The sequence below is a fragment of the Loxodonta africana genome, chromosome 7 (assembly GCF_030014295.1).
Source record: "Loxodonta africana isolate mLoxAfr1 chromosome 7, mLoxAfr1.hap2, whole genome shotgun sequence".
NCBI lineage: Eukaryota > Metazoa > Chordata > Mammalia > Proboscidea > Elephantidae > Loxodonta > Loxodonta africana.
The window spans coordinates 63,229,811-63,249,107 of NC_087348.1; the positions used below are offsets into that span (position 1 = coordinate 63,229,811).

Sequence of the window (19,297 nt, forward strand, 5' to 3'; positions counted from 1 at the left end):
CAGTCTATCGGAGTCTGTTTTCAGAAGGCTTCTTTCCAAGGACAAAGCACTGAGCTCTGACACTGGCAGCTCCAGGGGAGCTGGGGCAGGTTATTTCCCAAGGGCAGTTTGGACACAGCTACTAGAGGTGAGGCTTGGAAGTAAAACATCTATCAGCCAGGGAAACAAAAACAGCCTGTTTGCAAGGATGGGATTTCCCTTCCCAGAACTAACCGCCCTCCCACACCTCCCCAGGCTTTCCTCTTTCTCCATCATCCCCACATTCCATCTCCCCCCTCCCCCAAACCTGGATTGGTCCTCCTCAACACCTATAAATCCCACTTGATTTCCAAGATCCAGCTAAAAGTCCACCTCCTCCAGGAAGCCTTTCCCATCTACCCCAGGTTCCAGTGCTCTTGGTCTGACTCTGACAGCACTGACTTCGTGCACCGTTCCCCTGTCTGCACTGCCTTTTCCCTTGGCTGCTCATAACCTGATAGTGGTGTCTTTGGAGAAGGCTCCACTCCACATCCCTGTGTCCCCCTGCAGCTCAGACATGCAAAGTCCCTGGTGAGTGCTGATGTCCGATAGGTGGGACAGCAACATCCAAAAATCATCTCAGTCAGGCTTGTATGTGCTCTTTCGTGAAGACCTACTCTGTGCCACCCACTATGCTAAACCCACTATGCTAAGGGCTGAACTAATACCTATAGTAAGAAAAAGCAGGGTTCTTAAAGAAAGATCTCCCAAGACTTCCTGGTGGGGAGACAAAAGCCATTTGGCTAAAACAGAAGTTCACTTCAGTAAGTGTTTATTGAGCACCTACTATGGGCCAAGAGTCCCTGGGCGATACAAAATGTTTCAGTTAGTAGCTGAGTTAATCGCTCAGCTACTAACTGAAACATTGGTGGTTCAAATCCACCCAGAGGCACCTCAGAAGAAAGTCCTGAGGACCTAGTTCCAAAGATCACAGCCACTGAAAATCCTACGGAACACATGGTTCACCACGAGTCAGAATCGACCCGACGGCAACCAGTTTGGTGTTTTTGACCATAGGTCAGACGCTTTATTAGGTCCTGGGAACCCAGTGATACGCAAGATAATCCCTGCTTCGAGCTAGCAAAGAAGAAACAGAAAAAAAAAGGTTTGCACAGGAATCTATGGGAGCTCAAGGAAGGGAGCTTACTAAGTCTGAGATTCCTCAGAAGGTGACATCTGAGCTGAATGCTGCAAGATGAGTCAGTACTAGCTTGGCCAAGAAGGCTCAGGACAGGGCATTCTGAGCAGAGGCAATTTCACGGGCAAAGGCACAGAGACTTACACCAGCATGGTGTGCGCTGGAGACTAGTGTTTGGTGTTGCTGGGTTGTGGGTTGTGAAGTGGGCGATGAGGCTGGTGGGTTAGCAGGGGCCAAGGCTGGGTGGTCCATTTCAGAGGTTTGCACTTTATCCTGTACATGACGTGGAGCCACCAAGAATTTTAAGCAGATGAGTGATGCATTGGAGGAGAATTACTGTGGCCTTTGCTGGGTGGATGGACGTGAAGGGCTGATCACAGGGCTGCTGCAGCACAATGTCAGGGAGAGCCGAGGAGAAAGCAGGCAATGCAGTGGGGAGGGGGAAGAGCTCCAGGTCTCTGGCTCTGGTGGAGCTCAAACCTGAAATCCAAGAGCTGACCTCGGTGGCACCGGAGTGGCTGGGTCATTAGCATGACAAGTGCTGCTTGTGTACAGAGGGCTCCTCTGCAGACTTCCTGTGGGGACTTTCAAGGCCGGGGCCCTATTAGCTCCTCCAGCTCTCTGGCTTTGCTGCGGCTTTGCTGCTACCTCTGTATTCCAGATGATTAACAGCAGGGCCCTCTGGAAGGCTTCCTGGGGCCTTTGTTTGGAGGAAGAAGCAGCAAGGACATTTAATTACCTCTGCTAGATACCCTGTGTCACTCCCACCACCCCGCCCCCTAGTAGCCCCCAGGCCCTCCCACTGCAGCTTTGTCCCAGGGCAGCATCATCTCACAGCTTGGGTCCTGAAACCTAATCAGTGCATATTCTGAGGACCTCCTCAAATGATGGTTCTGATCTTTATTTCCAAAAGCAGAGCTGGAATTATAGCTTGGCTCAGAAAGAAGTACAAATCCACAGGGTCATAAACCTCTTTCAAGCTCTGTTTCAAGGCCTTTGCTGGGAATTTTAACAGGTTTGCACCTCTGAGGGTGTTACACGGTGGTTAGTCTGCTGACGTCCAAAGAGCAGGCTCTCCTGCCAGGATGTGGAGGGAACTGAACACTTTAGCTGTTACCAGTTACCCACTGGGGTTTCAAGTCTTAAATTGTATCTTCTGCTTTTTCTCCCACCAGAGTTCCTGACAGCGGTGTCGCCAAGGGGGATAATAGCTGAAGGACCCACATTTATATATATCCTGGCTCCCCGATTTAGGCATTTTAACTCTCCTGTGCCTCACTTTCCTCATCTGTGAAATAGGCCCCTATGGGATCCTGGCTAGGGCCGGGGAGGTGGGAAGAGGGCAGAGAGACTCGCCAAGGAAGGCAGGGCTGGAGTGGAGTCCTGGAGCATGGGGGTTACTCAGGTAAAAGAAGCTAGGAGGTTATTCCTGGCTAAGAAAGAGCTGGGCCTGGGAAAGAATTGACATCGGCACACCCTCCCCTTTTAGAGACGGGGCAGCATGGTGTTCTGGATAGAACGCTGGCTTTGGACTCAGATGGACATGCCACTCACTCAAGCTCTGCCACTCTGTCAGAGTGACCCTGGGCAAGACATTGAGACTCACTGAGCCAGGATTCCTTATCTGTGAAACGCGGATAACTCTGGTCTTGCTGAGTCTTCTGAGAGGTCACAGCTAATGCATATAAAGTGTCTAGGAGAGCTTCCGGAACATGAGAATGGCTGTTGACAAAAAGGACCACAGACTCCAAATGACAACAGTCGTATGGTGGGCTTCAGGTAGCCTCTCAAGGAACCTCTGTCTGTGGCGTACCCAGAGCCCCCATGTGTTGCTTACAGTCCCTAATGGCCACAGGAAAGCTCCCGTCCAAGTTAGAGGCTACCTCAGGACCCATCCTCATCTCCCCATATGGTGCTCTGGCAGAAAATCCAGCTTCTAGTTGACTTTAGGGCATCCTGAGTGGTTCCTGCAGTTGCTTTCTGGAGTCTACTTGTACACCTTGTAAAAGGCTACACAACAGACTCCTACCTAAACCACAGTGCCCCAAAGTCCTGCTCATCTCCCCTAGGGCTTCAACTCCTGTATAATCATGGTCTACCCACAATCCACTGCCCAAACAGCCCAAAGAAGCAGCCAGGGAGGATTTTTTTTTAAAGCCTCATCTTGCTGCTGGGGAAACAGTAGGGTTGTGAGTTCTGCTCCCCAAGCCTCAGGGTAAGCTAAAGGGAGAGGCAGTGATAGAAATGCTCGAGTCTGAGATTTAAGCCCACCGAGCCATGCAACCACCTCATTTCCCTCAGTCTCCACTAATCTCCTCCACACAATCTTGGAACATCCCTCAAAATGTCAGTGTCTCCCTTCAGATCTCATTTCAGGCCATTTTACAGTACTGAGCACCACGGATTAATAAGGCAGATAACTCAAACTGCACAGGGATAAGGGGAAACAATGGGGGCTGCAGCTGCAGCACACAAAGCTGCCTCCTCCCCTGGGTCAGCAAGACCCCAAAACGCAGCAAGGGTCACTATATGGTGTTCATTTCAGGGGAAGACATCCCAGGAAAAGACAGCTGAGGCAGAGAAGGTAACCAGCTGTGTTCAGGAGGAAAATGGTCACTCTGAAGACTTTGCTGTGGATTCTGGCAATGAAGTAGTTACAAGTCCTTACCAGAAAATATTGCACCCATAGCCTGAAGCAACGTAAGATCCCCTCAAGTAAGGGATAGAGTTCACTTAGCAACAGCAGAGTCTATACTCGGTGGCTTTCCTTTCACCGAGCCTCCCATATGAAGAAAATGATACCTGGGAAGATAATAGTCTTACACGTCAGCGGTCCAGATGCCATCACCTTTTCAAGCCCCTCCTTGGGGGCTAGGCACTAAGGAGATGCTCACATTGCTTATGTGTCCAAAGAGGTTCACTTTTGGAGGGACGGCGACAGAGCCTTTGAACACAGAGGGAGACATGCTCAGAAAGCAACAGTTCTGTGGCCAGAGAGCCCTGAATTCAAATCCAAACTTTGTCCCTTATAGCACTGTGGCTTTGGGCAAAGAAAGCATGTCACCTTTTGGAGCTTCATGTATAAGGCTCATGTGTAAGATTCCAGTATAACCTGTCTAACTTTCAAACCAACCCCAAGCATTGTTTTGTCCTCCGGGACTCTGGTACAGCATACAAAGTCTGCCAGCTGCATAAGGAAGTCCCTCCAGCCCCCTGACACTCCCTGTGGCCAAGGCTGACTACCCCCTCTGGATAGTTAGCACCCACAGTTAGTGCTGATTCAGGGAACAAAATACATTGAATCTGACTAAATCCTGAGTCAAAACACCTCCCCACACCCCCGCCCTCAAAATACAATTCATTGCTTATGGGTTACTTGGAATTTCATTATAATAAGACTACAGTCCCATGAGCTTCATCTCCTAATATAATTTTGATGACGCTCCAGCAGTTAGAACAAAATCCATTGCAATGCATGATAGTAGGTTTTCTCCAAAGGGCCAGAAAAGCACAGGCTCCCACGACTCTTAACTGCAACTCTGCCTTCCCTTTGCTGCCCTTTGGAAGGTTTCAGTCCGTACCAGCCACCAGCAATGATAGCAAACTGCTTCTCTCAAGTGCACTGAGAGGAGCAGGCTTGGCTTTAAAGTGTAGTGAGTATGGAACACCTTAAGGCTTTCTCTCCTCTGGAAGAGCTCGGCTGTGTATGGAAGGGGGCTTCTCAGAAAGGCAACTAGCCGAAGGGCTGCCACCAGGGGCCTTGATCTAGAACCAAATTATAAATGAAACAACATCACACAATAACACATATCATCATGACTATGAGAGACCATGAATTCATGGAGTCCCTGCATGCATGAGCTATACTCATGAGCCATTCTGTTAACTCTGCCCTTCAAGAAATAAGCAAGAACACTGATTCAGAGGAGCTCCAGGACCTTAAGGAGCAGCTGGTCTGATATCACAGATGAAGAAACGAGAATACATAGAGAGGAAGCATCTTGCCCAAGGTCACAGAGTTCATTGGTGGCAGAGCCAGGTCTAGGACACAGGTCTCCTGTCTGTAATCACTCCTCTCCCTAATGCATGGGCTGCATAAACAATCATCACCAAATAGACATGTGCTTTCGACAGAGTTCCTGCTTTCCAAACTCACACTCAGAAGGTCTTGCTCCCCGAGGCCTGGAGGACAGAGAGTGGTCAACCCGCCATTGATAATCTCTTTGGGCCCAATTTCCTCAACAGCAAAATAAAAGGGCTGCAACAGATGATTGTGAAGGTCCTTTTCACCCAGCCTTGGTGTTGCACGGTTCTATTTGCTGTGAACCGGCTGAGGAGAGGCAGCCGTGGGAAAATGCATTTACGTGCAAGGTAACCTTGGGCAGAAATACTGGCTCAAAGCAACTCTCAGCTGCTAGAACGTGACCAACTAAAGGTCATATGGCAACCAGGGCCACATCTTCATGGGCCAGTGTAAGGGCTGCCTTATATGCCCAGCTAATTTCAGTCAGGTCTTATATTTTGGCAAGAGAAAGTGTGGCTAGGCTGCTCTTTAAAGGTGATAAAGCATATTAAAGGAAACAAAAGGAAGAATCCCAAATGGATAAGTGGACCTATTTTGACACTTGGATAATGTTCCTAAGAGATCTCTCAAATCATCACTGACAGGAAGAGAACCTTCTGCATTTTATTACAATATAGCAAATTCTCAGTGTTGGACCCTTTTAAGCCCCCAGGTGTTATGAATTGAATTATGTCTTCCCCAAAGTATGTGTTGTAAATCCCTATATCTGTGGTTACAATCCAATTTGGGAATGGGTTTTCTTAGTTATGTTTATGATACAGGATTAGTGTAGGGTATGTCTTAATTCAATCTCTTTTGAGATATAAAAGAGATTAAACAAGCAAGTCAGAGAAGCAGAGATGAGGGAAGAGAGATGCCGAGCCACATGAAGATCACCCAGGAGCAGGAGCTCAAGAGACAAGGACCTCCTTCTACAGAGCCAACAGAGAAAGAAAGCCTTCCCCTGGAGCTGGCACTCTGAATTCAGATCGTAAGCTTCTTGAGAGCTACTAGAGATCATGTAGTCAGACTATGTGGCACAGGGCCTGGCACTGGCTACAAACACAGGAAATAGTTGATGAACTGCATGACCAGAGTTGGTTAGATAATGTCACTGTGTTTAATAAGCTTGTGATAGTCATAAGTGCAAGGGGCCCTGGTGGCACAATGGTTAAGCACTCAGCTGTTAAGTGAAAGGTTGGTGGTTTGATCCACCAGTGGGAGAAAAGACCTGGTGATCTGCTCCTGTAAAGACTACAGCCTAGGAAACCCTATGGGGCAGATCTACTCTGTCCTACAGGGTCTCTATGAATCAAAATCGACTTGATGGCAAATAAAAACAAGAGCCGTAAGTGCAATTCACCATATATTTTCTGTTCTCCTTGCAGATACATGGTAGAATTATACTTCCCCTCACCTTTGCATTTAAGTGTAGCCATTTAGCTTCCTTCGGCCAATGACAAGTGAGTGGGAGTTTCAGGGATGACTTCTAGGCAGAAGCTTTAAGAGCAGTGTGTGGCTCACCAAGTTCTCTCTTTGCCCTGGGGTTTGTCAATGCTCTAAGTGGTAGCCCCAGTGGCACCCCTGGTTCCAGAGTAAGAATGAATCACAGCATAGCCTCCCGCTGAACTGTAAAGGCCAGATAGTGCAAGTGGGATCTTGGAGTTGTTTGTTATGCAGGACAAGCTAGCCTATCCTGACTGATACAGACTTTTCCCAGGTACCTGAATTAAAACACATGAAGTTAATTTCTGCCATAAGGCACACATGTAGTTAGATTCTGACTTGGGGGTGGGGCCTATACTTCAGGTTGCTGGGGAAGTAAGCACAGGAAAAGGATACCTCCCTTTTAGTTTTTCTCTTTGGGCCACTCATTCTTGCTTTCATACCACATTTTGAATAACCCTTATGTTTACAAGTTCCCATTAAACAACTGTTGAAAAGGTAGAAAATGTACTTCGGAGGAATAATCATGCTCAGATGGGACCTCCTCCCATTCCCTGCGTCCACACACGCACTTAGCTGTGCTTCTCTATAGTGTAACCTGGAACAAAGCTATGAAGTTGGGCAACATTAAGGAGATTCTCAAGGGGGCCATGAACACCATGGGGGCTTTTTTTTTTTCCTAAGTGAAAACACTGCATGCCTATGAAATGATCCTCTACAGACTACTCTTTCTCTTCTCTTTACAACTCCCTGGGAGAATTCCTTTGTGGCTTAAGGTACAGATGGTTTGCTTCCTGTCAGCACCACCCCCTCTATTCAGCACAGGTGGCCCCTGCCCACCGATCCCACCAGAACCAGCTCTGATTTTAAAAAGCAGCTAGTGGCACCGGAATAAAAGAGGCCCCTGGGAAAGGCCAATGCAGTAATTATTACCCTGGTACCTCAGAAACAGAGATCTGCCTCTAAGGCTCCTTTTATGAGCTTTAAAATGAGAGTGACTTTCACTCTCCTACTTTGCTTCTTCCTGCTACATACAGGCAGGAGAAGAAGAGGGGGCAGGGGATGGAACGGAAACTCGATAAAGATCATTGTTGTTAGATACTGTGCTGGAGGCATCTTGTTCCAAGAAAATGGGTATAGCCCCTTGAAAGCCGGAGGACTAAGAAAAAGCTCAGGGGCACTAATGGGTATGACAGGTGGCTGTAAGGCAGGTGAAAGGAGGAGAAAAGAAGAGAGGGGAAAGGGTGGAGGGAGAGAGAAAGATGATGAATGAGAGAGACAGAGATCAATGGATGGATCCAAGCCAGGGAAGATGAAAAGAAAACAGGATGGGAGCAGTCAGGAAGGGATGAAGAAAAAGCAAAGCAAAGTTCATTTTCACTTCGGATACTAGGACACTATCTTAGCTTCTTAGTGCTGCTGTAACAGAAATACAAGTGAAGGCTTTAACAAACAGAAATTTATTTTCTCATAGTTTGGAGGCTAGAAGTCCAAATTTAGGGCACTGGCTCTGGAAGAAGGCTTTCTCTGTCAGCTTTGGGGGGAAAGTCCTTGTCTTTTCTCAGCTTTTGTTCCCAGATTCTGTGGTGATCTTCATGTGGCCTGGCATCTGTCTTCCCTCATCTGTGCTTCCTCACTTCTCTGCCTGATTTGTTCCTTTTATATATCAGAAGTGATTGGCTTTAAGACACACCCCACACTGATATGGGCTCATTAACCTAACAAAGAAAATCCTATTCCTAAATGGAATTACATCCACAGGTATATTGTTGTGTGCCATAAAAAAAAAAAAAAAAAAAAACAACTCTAACTCATAGCAACCCTGTAGGACACAGGAGAACTGCCCCATAGGGTTTCCTAGGTTGTAATCTTTACAGAAGCAGATCGCTGCATCTTTTCTCCTGCAGTGCTGCTGGGTGGGTGTGAACTACCAACTTTTGGTTAACAGCCAAGCACTTAACCATTGCCCACCAGGGCTCCTTCTTCACAGGTAATTTTTGGGGACACAACTCAATCCATAACAGAAGTTCAATGCTAAATTACCATTCAAATAGGCAACCATGTAGGACCTTAAGGTTAGTAATCTGTATTCTCTGTTTTCTCCCTTTTCTACATATCATATTCTAACTAACATGTCCCCCTGGTCCTAATGCTTCATTCCTTTAATTTACATTCATTCTTCTAATATATGTAATTACTATAAGTTTTAATGGGAAGAAAAGCCTTAATTATTACTTAATTAATTAAATACACAGAAAAGGAAGCTGCAGTGGGCTAGAGCCCAGAGGCCCTGAATGGTGTGTAGGACTTCCGAATAATTGGAATATTTACCTTTGTTGGATACTTTACAAGTCAGTTCCACCACCTTCACCTCATTTGATCCTCACAACAGTCCTGTGAGATAGGTATGAATACTGTCCTCATTTTAGAGAAAAAACAAAGCTCTGGGGAGTTTAGCTACTTGCCTAAGAAAGTGAGGAGCGAAGCCAGAGTATCTTTATAGCAAATCCCACCTGTACTCTACAGCTGCCTTTTGAAATGTAACTGAGATGGTCTGTATCAGTGCCATCCAAAAAGTTTCTATGATGATGGAAATGTTCTATATCTGCACTGTCCAGTGGGGTCGCCATTACCACATGTGACCTTTGAGCACTTGAAATGTGACTAACGTGACTGCAAAACTGAATTTTTAGTTTTTAGTTAACTTTTGTTTGTTTTAAATTTAAATAGCCACATCTCTCCAGTGGCTATTGGATTGGGCAGCACAGGTCTATATTCTCTCACTCTCAAAATAAGGTTGAAATAAATACTGGCAGCTAGAGATGGGTATGAAATGGGATAAGCAGTAAAAGAAGGAGGAAATCCTTGCTGCTTAGTGATGGTGGGAAGATTAAGAACTGACAATGCACAACAGACACAGAGGGGAAGGAAGGAGGATTACGTGGAGAGTCCTCATTGAACTTCCTCGAATGCAGCCTGCAGATCCCCGAGCGCTGGGCAGAGGGCCTCCAGCTATAGCCTCAGGGACCACACAGTGGTCGCACAAGACCAGAAAAGAGAATTTTTCAAAGGACTTATCATCTCTGCAGATTCTGGTGGCCCTAGATTTCCTAGATTACTAAAGGGAAACAACAGCTCAGTTAACAACCCAGGCTTGCAGGAGGTCAGAATTCACACATAGGCATCCTTCCTCCAAGCTTTCAAGGAGCCCAGGGAATAAATTGGCCCAGCTCCACATAAGAAAAGGCATATTTCTGTGCCTTGAGATCAATGGTGGGAAAAAGGGTGAGGGTAAGCCCACCTGAGATAGCCATGTACAAAAAGTTTGGGTTGAGGGAAAGCAGTCAAAGGATATTCCTCTTTCCCCTTAATGCAAATTGCTTTTCATTCATTGCTCAAGGACTGGGTTCACCTTGCTAGCAGCCCTCTGGGCATATTTAAAGAGATGACACCAAGAGGAGCTAGAGAATGGAAGACATTCTACACCAAGGCCTCTCCCTTAAGGAGGAAGTATATTAGGGGGTAATGCAGGCTCAGGTAGACCTGGTTTGAATCCCAGTTTAGACACTTGTTAGCTGTGCATCCTTAGGAAAATTTACTGATGCTCCTGGAGCACTATTTCTCCAAGTGTATTAAACTAGGATAATACCTTCTTTCAAAGAGTCTGGGTCAGGAATAAATGAGACAGTGCTTGCAAAGTGCTTGGCAGAGTTTCTGAAATATGGTAATCCACCAGGAAATGGCAACTACAATTGTTTTTATTATTTTCTGACAAAGTTTGTATTAGTTCTCTATTGCTGCCATAGCAAATGACCAGAGATTTAGTGGCTAAAAACAACAAAACTTTATTACCTTACAGTTCTGTGAGTTAGAAATCTGACACAGGTCTCACTGTGCTAAAGTCAAGGTGTTGGCAGGGCTAACTTCCTTCTGGAGGCTCTAGGAGAAAATCTGCTTTCTTGCCTTTTCTAGTTTCTAGAGGCCATCTGCATTCCTTAGCTTGTGGACCTCTTCCTCCACCTTCAAAACCAGCAATGGCGGGCTGAGTCCTTCTCATGTCATATCACTCTCACAGCCTCTCCTCTTCTGCCTCATCTTCTACTTTTAAGGACTCTGGTGATTATATACAGGAGCCCTGGTGGTATAGTGGTTAAGTGCTCGGCTGCTAACTGAAAGGTCAGCAGCAGTTTGATCCCACCAGCTGCTCCATGGGACAAAGATGTGGCAGTCTGCTCCCATAAATATTATAGCCTTGAAAACTCTATGGGGTAGTTATACCCTGTACTATAGGGTCACCATGAGTCAGAATTGACTTGACAGCAGTGGGTTTGGGTTCTGCTGTGATTACATTAGGCTCACCTGGATAATCCAGGGCAATTTCCCTATCTCAAGGTCAGTTGATTAGCAACCTTAATTTCATGTCCAACCTTTATTTCCCACTCCCATGGAAGGTAACATATTCACAGATTAGGACATGGGCAGATTAAAAGGTTAGGACGTGGACTTCTTTAAGTCACTGTTGAGTCAATTTCAACTCAGGGAGACCTCACGTGTGTCAGACTTCTTGAAAGTAGACCGCCAGGCCTTTCTTCCAAGGTGCCCCTTGATGAACTTGAACTTCCAACCTTTCAGTTAGCAGTCTGGTGCACTGAACATTCACAGCACCCAGGGACTCTATGGATATCTTCGGGGGCCATTATTCTACTGACTGCAGGCTCTGAACAAAGGGAGAGGGGAAGAAGTCTCTTTCCATCTCTTCTGTAGATCCCAGCAGGGGGTATGCCTAAGAAATGACTGGCTTGGGGACATACTAAACATTAATGGCTCCTCACAAAGTCCACCTGCTGGTTGGGGACTTCTGGCCTGGATTCAAACTCTTCCCTCTAGGTCGGGCCTGACTATGTGAATGCACTGCTTGGTGCCAGGAGAGCCGCTTTGTTCCACACAAATCACAAAGCCAAGTAGTGCCCTAGGCTCTCGGAACTCTTGTGACATCTCACCCAGGAAGGAAGGTTCAGCTTGCCAGGCTGGCCAAATACCAGGTTGCATAGCTACATCTTCACACCATGGGACTCACCCGAGCACGGCCTCCCATTTCAAGCTGAAACCATCAGGGCCAAGGCTCTAAATGCAGACAGTAGAGTCTGTAAAGGGTCTCTAAATCGTTAACTAAGACAGGCAGTTTCAAGTAACTAAAACCTTCATAATTTAGAGGTAATGAAAAACCTGTTGAAAGAAGAAAAAATGTTTCTCTTTCCTTCTTGGCTTCTTGGCACAATGCTGGAGGGCAATTTTCATTTTGTTTAAGTCTCAGGATGACTTTTTACCACAGTGTTTATTTTTTTCCCTCTGGAAGGATTCAAGTAATACAGTGTTATCATCTAAATTAATAAAAGCCATTGTTTCAGCCATAAAGAGAAACAAAGTTCTGATACATGCTAAGACATGGATGAACCTTGAAAACATTATGTTAAATGGAAAAAAAACAAAAAAATCCAAATCCGTTGCCATTGAGCTGATTCTGACTCATAGCCACCCTACAGGAAAGACAGAGTAGAACTGCCCTATAGGGTTTCCAAGGAGCGGCTGGTGGATTCAAACCGTCAACCTTTGGTTAGCAGCTGTAGCTTTTAACCACTATGCCTGGGTTTCCATGCTAAGTGAAGTCAGACACAAAAGGACAAATATTGTATGATCCTACTTACATGAAATATCTAGGATAGGCAAGCGTATAGACAGAAGGTAGGCTTATGGCCGTCAGGGGCTAGGGGAAAGCAGATAGGGAGTTGTTGCTTCACAGGTACAGCAGAGTTTCTGTTTGGGGTGACGAAAACTTTTAGAAGTAGATAGTGGTGATGGGTGCACAACATGGTGAATGTCATTCATGTCATTGAATGGTACCCTTAAAAATTGTTAAAATAGCAAATTCTATTTTGCATGTATTTTACCACAATGAAATTTAAAATGAAATAAAATTTAAAAAGCCATTGGGTTCAACAAGCATTCTGAACAGTTTGGAGGAAAGTTACCAAGCAATTCCAAAGTCCTGCTCCTGACCTCATGCACATTTAGCCTGATTTCTGTCCGGTGTCCACCTTGTGACACTTAAGATGCTTTGACTTCTTTTGGACCCGGGGATGCCATGTAGGGGGAGCATCTACTGCTCAGCGCACTGCCTGCTAAGGCACAAAGGTGATAATGGGAAGGGCACTGAGCACAGTGACAAAGGAAGAGACTCAGGAGTGGAAACTTTCCCAGAGCTGTACTTTTACTTTGCTGGAGTCCAGGGACTTCTGATGAGTTCTGCAGGGACAGCAGTGCATGTACGTACTGGCAGAAGTTCAATAACCCACCTAACTGCCTCTTAGTCCAGTGTCTCGCCCACCTTGTCATAGCTCTCCTTCCTGCCAGGCTGCCCGTTCACAGACCTCCACGCCAAAGCTCCTTTGATTTGTCTGTTATCTGGGGCTTCTGACTTGTAACAAGCCACCTCCATTTGCCTCTTTTGATCCTCCCTTCTCAGCTGGCTGGCTCTAGTTTGCTGGAGTAGCCACTGATCACTATCAGGAGAAAACTGGAGCCTAGGGGTGGCAACCTCGAAGAGTGACAGGAGATCAAGGGCAGGCTTGCATTCTGCATTTACTATCTGCATTTATTATTTCTCTGAAGCCAGCTGGTGATATACAAGACTCACAAAATGACATGGTCTCTATCTCCCAGGCCCCTAAGGTACACGTTCCTATCAGTTACTTTTAATAACCCTGAAGATATCCCAGCCACATCCTGTTGCAAACAGCCTAGGTCTGTCGGTAGGTCAGGGCCCTTTAAGGCTTTACCCCAGAATAGCTCTTCTCTGGGGCTGCACTGCTGTGGTTAATGATTTTCCTATTCGCACAGTGATCTGCCTTTCCTATGCCAGCCTTCCCCACTGCTGAAGTCTAATCAGACCTCATCTCTCCTTACTTTTCTTATTTCCTCTGTGGAGCTCCTGAACTCTATGGCTTGTTTGTGATTGCTTAAAAGGATTTAGTCATTTTTTCATAAAGAATTTCCTGAAAATAGCTCTAGAACTTTCTTGTTTCAGGTTAAAAGGAAGAATTCTAGGAAGGTGCTGGGTTTTCTGCACTTTTTCACTTGTCTAAATTGTTTAATGAACGTATTTCCAATTACAAGAACGTTATCCAAATTCCTGCTATTTGCATACTACCTTTTTTTTACATCTCTGCACACCATCTGTGCTATTCTTTCCTTGATATCTCACATTAAATTGACTCAAGTCTACTTAGTTCTTACCCTAAGCAATATTTGTAAAATCATGGGTTTGATGTTCTAGTCACAGATTTCTTAAAGTATCAAAATTAAAATGTAACTGTTAAAAAAAATTATTTCCTTGTGTACCACCTAAAATTATCTCCCATACTATTAATGATGCTAGTCTCCCACTCAGGAAAACATTCATTTGGAGAAGAGTTTTCCTAAGAGATTAATATGAAGAACTTGATCGAAACAAATCTACCATTATTTCACCTTAGCCAAAGATAAAGGATTGCTATTATCTGTTAAGAATAATTTTGGCGATTAAAGAAATACAGTATATTCCAGAACAATGCAAAATTTCTCTCTACCTACAGGTCAGAATTTATATAAAATAGCAAAAATTTGATAATCATAATAAAATCCTATTTTTAAAAAGTTATCCTATTTCGACAAACCAACAAAAACATTCGAGTTCTTTCTTTAAAACGTGGTCAGTTCTCCATTCAGTCTTTATATAAACTATCATGTCTGAGCCTCCCACTCTGGGGAGAGCCAGAAGACACTGTCGTCGGTTTGGTTCAACCATGCAGACTGAACTAGAACAACATAACAAATGCTATCCATCTTTCCAACCCTACCCCAAATCCTCCATCTATAAAAGCAGAAATAGGCTCAGCTGTGGTCTATAATCATTCCATTAACCCTGCAATGAAGCAGGGTTAATGGAATTATTATACTGCCTAGTGTAATTATTAAACAAATTAAACGGGCTACCACAGATCCTTCCTCTGCCCCTAGGGGAAATGCACCTTGTAAGGTCTGCATTTTATGCTGATAGATTTATTAATCAACTACACGTTTACCCAAGAACACAAATAAGCAAATAAGTCGGCAAATCGTGAAATTTCCAGCAGGGGTGTTATGACAACTGCTTTTTTCTAATAAGATTTACTATAAAGATTTTAGTTTCAGAAAGGTTTGGAAATAGCAGTTTTCAAATGGTTCATCTTGCAATGGAGTTTTCAAACCAGTACTTTCTTTTATTAATGACAGGAACATAGGTGGCACACTAGTGGGGATCCTTTTGGCATCCCTGACTTAAGTCTCACCACCCTGAAAACCACGGGGACTTTGAGAGGACATGCTCAAGTTATCAGCACAGCCAAGGCCAGAACCCAAGCTCCTGACAACTAGTTTAGCTCTGCATCTCCCCAAGCTTCCCAGCCTTCCCTGAGAGAACGCTGAAGGCTCCGCTTCAGCAATTTTCAGGGTAACTATGCCTGTCTTTTTAGTGTGTGGCCTTATTTCTCTGAAGCCAGAGAACTACAGAAGTTGCCTAGTTCTTTGTAAAAAAATATATCCTGCTAAGAGAGCAGCAGGAAGCTGTACTTGTGCAACTAATTTGCTTTCTGACACATGGGGTTTGTTGTTGTTGTTGTTAGGTGCTGCTGAGTGAATTTTCAACTCATAGTGACCCCATGTGACAGAGTAGAATGGCCCCATAGGAGTTTCTTGGCTGTAATCTTTATAGGAGTAGACAGCCAAGTCTCCTGCAGAGCCACTGGATGGGTTTGAACTGCCAACCCTTGATTAGTAGCTAAGCGCTTAACTGTTGCATCACCAGGGCTCCTTACTTGGGGGTTAGCACCCAAAAAACATACAGTCATTTCAAACCACTCACATCTAAATTCCATGTTTTGTCTCATTAACCCAGATGTGACAAGAAGTACGTCGGAAAGTCTTGAACAGTCAGATCAATAAAGGGTACTGAAATCCAGGAATACATCATGATACAGCTGGAAGGGATCTTGGAAATAATATAGTCCAAGTCCCTCCTTTAGCAGATTGCACCCCCCCAAAAAAAGAACCAATGCCAATGAGTCAATTCCAACTCACAGCCACCCTATAGGACACAGTAGAACTACACCATAGGGTTTCCAAGGAGCAGCTGGTGGACTGGAACTGCCGACCTTTTGGTTAGCAGTTGATTGTATAAGAGTAAGGAGTAGAATTTCCTCTTTCTTTATCATAGTGTTTTCTGAAGCTCTTTTCTTGACAGTGGTGGCAATAAAGACTGATCAGCTCCTCAGCATGTGGCATATAAGCCTATATCCTCACTCCTTGCCTCCTATTACTGGGCAACAGGAGCCTTATGGTGAAGCCTACTCCTCTAAGGCCAAGAAAGCTTCCTTCTGCACACAGACTTGTGCGTTGCCAGGAACTCTGTTCCAACGTGCAATACCTAGAAAGCTGGCTAATGAGAGAGGAAGTTAAACAGATCCCTGGGGCCTGCTGAACTGACAAAGATGCAGTAGCAACACCCAAAACAACAACAGAAACTACCCACAACTCTCCCTGTGTTTTTGCCGTCAGAGGTACCACTCTACACAGAAGCAGATCTCAGGAGCCTTCGGCAGCTGTCTCCCACCTACCATGCCAAACACTCCAGGCAGACACCTTTGAGGGCTCCCAACCTCTGTGGGTTAAGTGTCCATCCACCCTCACTATCACCACCTGTATTTCTCAGTACACTCTGGGATGACATCTGTATCAGGCCAGCTCCGAGGGGAGCATGCTTACCTGTCAGCATCTCCGAGGCCCAGGGAGGTATTTCGTTGCAGAGTCTCCCGCACCACAGCCATCCCATCAGGGAGCCGGTTCAGGCGGCGGGTGTAGAGGCCAAGTCCACCATCCGTCATATACCTTTAAAAGGAGAAGAGAATGATGTAACATGTGGTCAAATTCCTATGCAGTAGTCATTCATATCCAGAAGGCTGGGAGACTGTCTTGTGCTCTATGAAGAAGGTACTGAGGATTCCCCGAGGCTCTGCTGATGATCATAACCCAAGAAGAGCTCAGCCACTGACTGAACCTACAGGACCACCAGCTTGCTAGGCAAAAAAAAAAAAAAAAAAAAACACTCCACTTAATTAATCTAAACTCACAGGAACCTAAGGAGCAGAAGGGAACTAGTGAATAAAATTAACTCTCAGATGTATTCATGACTTTTTTTAATGTCAGCAATTATACAAGCAGGTGTTTTACCTAAGCAATGTGAATGGAACTGACAAGTTATTAGCAAATCAGAGAGACAGATACTATAGAACAGGGCAGCAGAGAGAGCAGGCAAGCTTCTATGAGAGGCACAAAGAAAGGTATACAGAATAGAAGAACCACCTTGGAGCCCTGGCCCCAAAATCCCACCTACGCCATCATCATGAGCAAGCCACTTCTCTGGGTCCTTGGTTTTTCATCTAAACTATAGGAATATGATTGCCTTCCTTACCCGCATCAAAAGGTGGACATGAGAATGTAGTGAGATAAGGAATATGAAAGTGCTCTGCAACTTTTAAAAGACCATGTGATAAATGGAAGACAGTCTTATGATTATCAACATCCTGAATTATCTACAACTGTAAATTTTACCTTTGCTGCTACTACTAATGTCCTAAGAAGCGTCTTAGTTACCTAGTGCTTCCATAACAAAAAAAATACTACAAGTGGTTGGCTTTAAAGAACAGGAATTTACTTTCTTATGGTTCAGGAGGCTAGAAGTCTGAATTGAGGGTATGGCTCTAGAGGGAGTTCTTTGATATCTGTCTTCCCCTTGTTAGTGTGTGTTGTTGTGTCTATTCCAGTCTTTTCATAACTCAGAAGTGATTAGGTTTAGGAGCCACACTGGTATGGCCTAATTAACATAACAAAAGAAAGTCCTATTTCAAAATAGGATCACATCCACAGGTATAAGGGTCAAGAATTTAAAGCATATTTTGGGGGAACACAATCCAATCCATAATAAGGGGGCTGGCACAAAACTATGTGAACAACATTAATGCTAATTTGCTCCTTTGAGCAGAAAATAGCTTTGTGGTATCACCAAAAGATCTGAAAATCAGTGTTGCCCAGGAGACGGAAGACCCCTGGAACTTTCTGTATAGATGGTCAACTATTCACCAAACTGACCATTTCCTGAAAGCTTAGCCAAAATAGCAGGCGGTTAGGTACAAAGCAGCTGGGCCTTATATCCACCCTGGCCCCTTCACAGCACCCCATGACAGAGACAGGTTGTGTCGTCACCTTCAATTTCAGAGAACAGAAAGGCAAAGCAAAACTTGGGCAGAACGAGAAACCAAACTCGGATCCCTTAATCCCTGCATGGGTCTCACTGGATCAACCTGTAAGGTGTCTGAAAATACACATGTTTTGCATTTCAAGTCAAATAATAGGTAGTAAGAAGATCACTGAATGATGATTGTCTTGAAACAGTGTCAGCCGCACCAAATCGTTGACTGTTTCCGCTGCATCTGGGCTTTTACTTTTAGCATATATGGGGCAGATGTTGAGGGATCCTAATCCTTGAATTTTTTCCGCCTCTAGTTTGGGACCATCTTGAGATATAGTCTGATAAGAACAGAGTTATGAGATGATGTGCAGTTTGCCCTAAAACCAAAAACCAAACCCATTGCTGTCGAGTTGCTTCTGACTCATAGCGACCCTATAGGATAGAGTAGAACTGCCCCCACAGAGTTTTCAAGGAGTGCCTGGTGGATTTGAACTGCTGAACTTTTTGGTTAGCCATCATAGACTTAACCACTACACCACCAGAGTTTGTCCAGAACCAGTAAATTCAAGTTAGGGATAGAGAACAAAGGGAAGAAGTTCTCACTAGAGCCACCTTGTGTGAGAAGCAGCTTCCAGTTAGGGCCAAAGGAACTTTCTATCATCACAGACATAGTGCTATGGATTGAATTGTGTCTCTCCCCCGTCCCCCGCGCCCGCCCCACCAATATGTGTTATAAATCCTAACCCTTATTCCTGTGGTTATAATCCCATTTGGGAAAGGGTTTCCTTTGTTATGTTGAGGCAGTATTAGTGTAGTGTGTGTCTTAAATCAATGTCTTTTAAGACAGAAAAGAACAGATTCAGCAAGTAAACTCAAATGACGGGAAAGACACACGCCATACGATCGCCAAGGAACCTAGGAATAGAAGCTGAAAAGAGACAGGACTTTCCCCTACAGGGGACAGAGACAGCGAGCCTTACCCTACAGCTGGCACCTTGAATTCAGAGTTCTAGCCTCCTGAACTGTGAGAAAATAAATTGCTGTTGGTTAAAGCCACCCACTTGTGGTATTTCTGTTACAGTGCACTAGACAACCAAGACAGGCAGCTTCTGATAATTTGTTTGAATTGAACATCGTAATGTTTCCTTCCTCTTCCCTGTTTATGACATTAATGATCATAGATGATGCAATGCCAACATCAGAAAAAATCTGTTGGAGTCAGTGAAATCAGTTGTTTGTGGTTGTACTTACAAAACAGCACAGCAGACTGAAATTTTCACTCAACTGTATCACTTTCGACAGCAATGGGTTT

The 19,297-nt window shown here is 44.9% G+C and overlaps 1 protein-coding gene across 5 annotated transcripts in view; it reads right to left on the reverse strand.

Moving 5' to 3' along the window:
* The window catches only part of NAV2 (neuron navigator 2), a 459,088-nt gene that overhangs the window by 122,845 nt on the left and 316,946 nt on the right, over nt 1–19,297 (reverse strand). For all 5 annotated transcript variants that reach the window (XM_023550786.2, XM_064288347.1, XM_023550784.2 and 2 more), the window contains one exon: nt 16,503–16,625. In XM_023550786.2, the coding sequence (XP_023406554.2) occupies nt 16,503–16,625 (123 nt within the window). The remainder of the gene's footprint in view (nt 1–16,502; nt 16,626–19,297) is intronic.